This window comes from Anarrhichthys ocellatus, unplaced genomic scaffold (genome assembly GCF_004355925.1).
Source record: "Anarrhichthys ocellatus isolate YVR2014 unplaced genomic scaffold, GSC_Weel_1.0 scaffold3383, whole genome shotgun sequence".
Lineage (NCBI taxonomy): Eukaryota > Metazoa > Chordata > Actinopteri > Perciformes > Anarhichadidae > Anarrhichthys > Anarrhichthys ocellatus.
In genome coordinates this window covers 1-5,770 of record NW_022283357.1, presented here as the reverse complement: position 1 = coordinate 5,770, position 5,770 = coordinate 1, and the positions used below count along the sequence as shown (strand labels likewise).

Sequence of the window (5,770 nt, the reverse complement as noted above, 5' to 3'; positions counted from 1 at the left end):
CTCTCTCTCTGTCCGTCTGTCCTCCTTTCTCTCCACCTTCCTTGTCCCTCTCCGTCTGTCCTTGTTGTCTCATTGTCTCCTTTCCTCCTTTTTGTCCATCTGTCCTCCTTGTCTCCTTTCCTCCTCTTTGTCCGTCTGTCCTCTCTCCCTGTCCATCTGTCCTCATCTCTTCTTCTGTGGTCAGAGGTGAAACCAGAGCCGGCGGTAGACGACTGGGAGGCCATCGCCACCGATGAGGAGAAAGGTGAGGAGGAGGAGCACGAAGTATTCAATGAAGTATGAAATACCACCAGTACTGCAGTAGTCGTACTATAAGTACTAATACTCTCTTGTCTCAGAGTTGAAGAAAGTCCACATCGAGGTGAAGGAGGACGCCGGCGCTCCTCCTCAGCATACGGGTAGCAATGAGGAGGAGGAGGAGGACGACGAGGAGGACGATGAGGAGGAAGACGACGAGGAGGAGAGTGAGGAGGAGAGTGAGGAGGAGAAGGAGGCGACGAAGGAGACGACGAGCCACGGGAAGAGGAGGGCGAAGGACAGCGCGGACGACAATAGCTCAAGTGAGGACGACGACGGGAGGACGAAGGACGAGCGTCTGTACGACCGAGCCAAGAGGAGGATCGAGGTGAGAGGAAGAGGAGGAGGAGGAGGAGGAGGACGGGGCCGGTGAGACTCCATCTCTGACTCCTCCTCTTCCTGTGTGTTTCCATAGAAAAGGAGAGCAGACAACATGAAGAACATCGACCTGGACACGCTGAGGTCTCCTGTGGTGTGTGTGCTGGGACATGTGGACACGGGGAAGACCAAGATCCTGGACAAGGTGAGCACCCACTTCCTGTTTACTTCCTGTTTACTTCCCGTTTACTTCTTGTTTGTGGTGGTCACTGTGGTAACCCTGTGTGCGTGTGTGTGTGTGTGTGTGCGCGTGTGTAGCTGAGAAACACTAACGTTCAGGACGGAGAGGCCGGAGGAATCACTCAGCAGATAGGAGCCACCAACGTCCCCAAGGAGACGATCGAGGAGCAGACGAGGATGGTGAAGAACGTACGTATCGATGATGTCACTGACTATAACGTATCGATGATGTCACTGACTATAACGTATCGATGATGTCACTGACTATAACGTAGCGATGATGTCACTGACTATAACGTAGCGATGATGTCACTGACTATAACGTAGCGATGATGTCACTCTGTGATCACATTATTAACGTATTGATCTGAATGTCGTTGGTTCAGTTTGAAAAAGAAAACCTCCGGATCCCCGGGATGCTGATCATCGACACACCGGGACACAAGTCCTTCAGGTACTAATACCGCACTGTTAAGGTACTCATAGTATAAAGTGAACCAGGTTCTGAACCAGGGTGTGATGTTCCTCTCTCAGTAACCTGAGGAACAGAGGCAGCTCTCTGTGTGACATCGCCATCCTGGTGGTGGACATCATGCACGGTCTGGAGCCTCAGACGCTGGAGTCCATCAACCTGCTGAAGGAGAAGAAGTGTCCCTTCATTGTGGCCCTCAACAAGGTGGGTCACCTCCTCTTCCTCCTCTTCTTCCTCACGGTGTTCCTCCTCCTCCTCACGGTGCTGCTCCTCCTCAGGTTGACCGTCTCTATGACTGGAAGAGGAGTCCAGAGACGGACGTTGTGACGACGCTGAAGAAGCAGAAGAAGAACACGAAGGACGAGTTTGACGAGAGAGTGAAGGCTGTGATCGTGGAGTTCGCTCAGCAGGTGTGACGTCATCACTCAATCCACCAATCACAGAGCTCCTTTTCACATGTTCATGTATTATATGTCAAGCAATCTGATTGGTTCATAGACGTTCAAATCAAGTATATAAAATGTTTCAGATGAAATACACGATGTGTTCAAGGACCGTGGGAAAGATGTAAATCCTACGATAACAAGGTTTTTTTACAGCTTTTTGGGGTTCTTCTCAGGGTCTCAACGCCGCCTTGTTCTTCGAGAACAAAGACCCGCGGACCTTCGTGTCTCTGGTTCCCACCTCGGCCCACAGCGGAGACGGGATGGGGAACCTCATCGCACTGCTGGTGGAGCTCACCCAGACCATGTTAGCTCGTAGGCTAGCTCAGTGTGACGAGCTGAGGGCCCAGATCATGGAGGTGAGACAGGGTGTCTGTCTGTCTGTCTGTCTACTGTCTACCTGTCTGTCTACTGTCTCCACTGAGTGTCTCATGATGAAGTCCATGTGTTCAGGTGAAAGCTCTTCCCGGTATGGGGACCACGATAGATGTGATCCTGATCAACGGGGTCCTGAGGGAGGGAGAGACCATTATCGTTCCGGGGGTGGAGGGACCAATCGTAACGCAGATACGGGGGCTGCTGCTGCCCCCCCCTCTGAAGGAGCTCAGAGTCAAGGTGAGCTTCAAAATAGAGGTCTGGGATTCTGGGTTGGACTCTTCCTCCTTCTTCCTCCTCCTCTTGTTCTTTCTCCTGTGTGTCCTAAAGTATGTGTGATCCTGTGATTGGTTGACTAATTGATTGGTTAATTCATTTGTTAATTGGTTTATTGGTTAATTGATTGGTTGGTTAATTGATCCTGTGATGTATTGGTTGGTTAATTGATCCTGTGATGTATTGGTTGGTTAATTGATCCTGTGATGTATTGATTGGTTCATTGATTGATCCTGTGATGTATTGATTGGTTCATTGATTGATTGGTTAATTGATTGATTGGTTAATTGATCCTGTGATGTGTTGTTTGGTTAATTGATCCTGTGATGTGTTGATTGGTTAATTGATCCTGTGATGTGTTGATTGGTTAATTGATCCTGTGATGTGTTGATTGGTTAATTGATCATGTGATGTGTTGATTGGTTCAGAACCAGTATGAGAAGCACAAGGAGGTGTGTACGGCTCAGGGAGTGAAGATTCTGGGTAAAGACCTGGAGAAGACTCTAGCAGGACTCCCTCTGCTGGTGGCTCACAAGGAGGACGAGATCCCAGTGCTGAGGGTAACACACACCTACACACACACCTACAGTAGTGTGTGAGTCTCCCAGTGTGTCTGTCTGTCTGACTGTCTGTCTGCGGGTTCCAGGATGAACTGATCCGTGAGCTCAAACAGACTCTGAGCTGCATCAAACTGGAGGAGAAAGGAGTTTATGTTCAGGCATCAACACTCGGCTCTCTGGAGGCTCTGCTGGAGTTCTTGAGGACCTCTAAGGTCCCTGTGAGTACCTGTCTGTCTGTCTGTCTGTCTGTCTCCTAACTCTAAATCCCCCTCACCGTGTGTGTGATCGGGGTATTTTACTCTGAAAAGCAGCAGGAAGTTGACCTCTGTGTGTGTGTCTGCAGTACGCCGGCATCAACATCGGTCCGGTTCACAAGAAGGACGTGATGAAGGCGTCCGCGATGCTGGAGCACGACCTGCAGTACGTCACTCAATATATATATACATACATGTATATATGTGTGTATTTATATTTAAAATATGCGTGTGCGTGTGCAGGTACGCAGTGATCCTGGCCTTCGACGTGAAGGTGGAGAGGGAGAGTCAGGAGATGGCCGACACTCTGGGAGTCCGGATCTTCTCGGCCGAGATCATCTACCATCTGTTTGACTCCTTCACCAAGTTCAGAGAGGACTACAAGAAGGCCAAGCAGGACGAGTTCAAGTACGCACTCTACTCTGTATACTCTGTGTTTAAGTACTGCGGGAGATGAATTATGAAGTTTTTAACGTGTTTTTTAGGAATATTGCGGTTTTCCCGGCGAAGCTGAAGGTTCTTCCTCAGTTCATCTTTAACTCCAGAGACCCGATCGTGATCGGGGTCACTATCGAGGCCGGAGTCCTGAGGCAGGGGACCCCCCTCTGTGTCCCCAGTAAAGGGGTAAGACCCCCGCTCTAACTCCTCTTCCTCGTTCCTCCCCACTCCTCCTCACTCTTCTTTGTCCTCCTCGTCTCCCCCCCCCCCCCCCCCCTTTCAAAATAAAGGTGTGTATTTGTTTAGACTAACTCCTTGTGTTCCTGCTTCATGAACGTTAATAGTTCGTGGACATCGGCATCGTGACGAGCATCGAGATGAATCACAAGTCAGTCGAGAGTGCTAAGAAGGGTCAAGAGATCTGCATCAAGATAGAACCGATACCAGGAGAGTCCCCCAAGATGTACGGACGCCATTTTGAAGGCACCGACATCATCGTCAGCAAGGTGAGGGCGAGGAGGAGGAGGAGGAGGAGGAAGGAGGAGGAGGAGGGAGACAAGAGGAGGAGGAGGAGGAGTAGTAGGAGGAGGGAGGAGGAGGGGTTTAGTTGAGTTGAGCATTATACAAGTATTGTTACTATAGACGTCTTTTTAATGAAGTTGTGTGTTTTATTTACCATCATTTCTATAAACTTTTATTTTAACATTTTTAATTAATATATTATAATTATAATAAAATAACATCCGGATCTCTTAATCACTGATCATAGTTTTCACTTTGACGGGCTTTTATTGTGAAACACCAGCAGCAAGTGCTGAGTTTCTTTGTGTGTTTTTCAGATCACGCGGGCGTCCATCGACGCTCTGAAGAACTGGTTCAGAGACGAGATGCAGAAAACCGACTGGCAGCTGATCATGGAGCTGAAGAACACCTTCGAGATCATCTGAGGGACCTCACACACACACACACACACACACACACACACACACACACACACACACGCACCTGAACACACACTTCCTCCCGTAGACCATGCCGGAAAAAGGAAAGGGACAAAACAAATAACTGGGAAAAAAAGTGTTTTTCTGCTGTTGTGCAACAGTGAAAGTTACCACACTACACACACAGACACACACAGTATTCCAACGTGCCTGTTCTTCAGCATCAACGTTATTATTTCTTCTTCTTCTTCTCTGGTTTGTGGCATTGTGTCCCAGGCTCCGCCCCCCTTTATCCGTCACCAGACTTAACGAGCTGAACGAGGAGCCAATGTGCAGCCAAACACAGGTGCATTATGGGATTTGTATTGAGCAGCGGCGGGGCAGGAAGAGGACGTAAAAATACGTCTTTTCTTCTGGTTTTCACAAAAGGTCAACAAATTATTGAAGCGGCGTCGTTGACTTTAAAAGACGTTAAAGACTCGGTTTGAATGACGGATGATTTTAAACTTTCTGCTGACGTAATAAACTCTGATTCTGATGAAACCTGAAGAGTTTTCACTTCTGTTTTCTGTCCAGAAGAAGAAACTCTGCGACTGTCGCTTATGTAAAGATTGCTGAACAGAAAGATGCTTCTGTTTTGTTTGAGAAGCTTTTTATCGTAAATATTTTCACTTTCATGATCTTTAAAAAGAAAAAGAAATTACAAACTGAACTTTTGCATTTAAATGTGAGTTATGTTCTGATTTGGGTTTGTTTCTTCGTGTGAAAACAAGATTTCACAAATAATTCTGCAATAAAAACAAGCAAAAATAAACCTTCGTTGCAGAATTCAAATTTTGCAAATATTTAATGCAAAACTGCAACAAAAAAAATTTGTCAATTATATATTTTTTTCATTTTTAAACCTCAAAATAAAAAAATGTGATTTTTGAATTTTGTCAAACGTAAACGCAAAAATGTAATATCGACAGCCGCAGACTTTCTTAGAGTCTGAAACGTTTAAATAAATGATTTTTAGTTGTATGACAATATATATATATTTATATATAATGTACATAAATAAATATTCATATATATATATATATATATATATATATCAACTAAAAATCCTTTATATATATATATATATATATAGTTTGACAAAATTCAAAAATCA

General features: G+C 46.2%; 1 protein-coding gene across 1 annotated transcript; it reads left to right on the top strand.

Annotated features, from left to right (window-relative positions):
- Positions 1 to 117: 117 nt before the first annotated feature.
- On the top strand, positions 118 to 5,157 carry LOC116378911 (eukaryotic translation initiation factor 5B-like; the record flags this gene model as incomplete). Its single annotated transcript, XM_031840817.1, has 16 exons — positions 118 to 244; positions 339 to 625; positions 713 to 820; positions 934 to 1,044; positions 1,242 to 1,309; positions 1,390 to 1,531; positions 1,606 to 1,737; positions 1,947 to 2,129; positions 2,224 to 2,385; positions 2,850 to 2,981; positions 3,068 to 3,199; positions 3,325 to 3,401; positions 3,479 to 3,643; positions 3,721 to 3,859; positions 4,018 to 4,179; positions 4,513 to 5,157. Coding segments are annotated over 16 exons (2,235 nt in total), but the record flags the coding sequence as incomplete, so codon positions are not given.
- Positions 5,158 to 5,770: the final 613 nt, after the last annotated feature.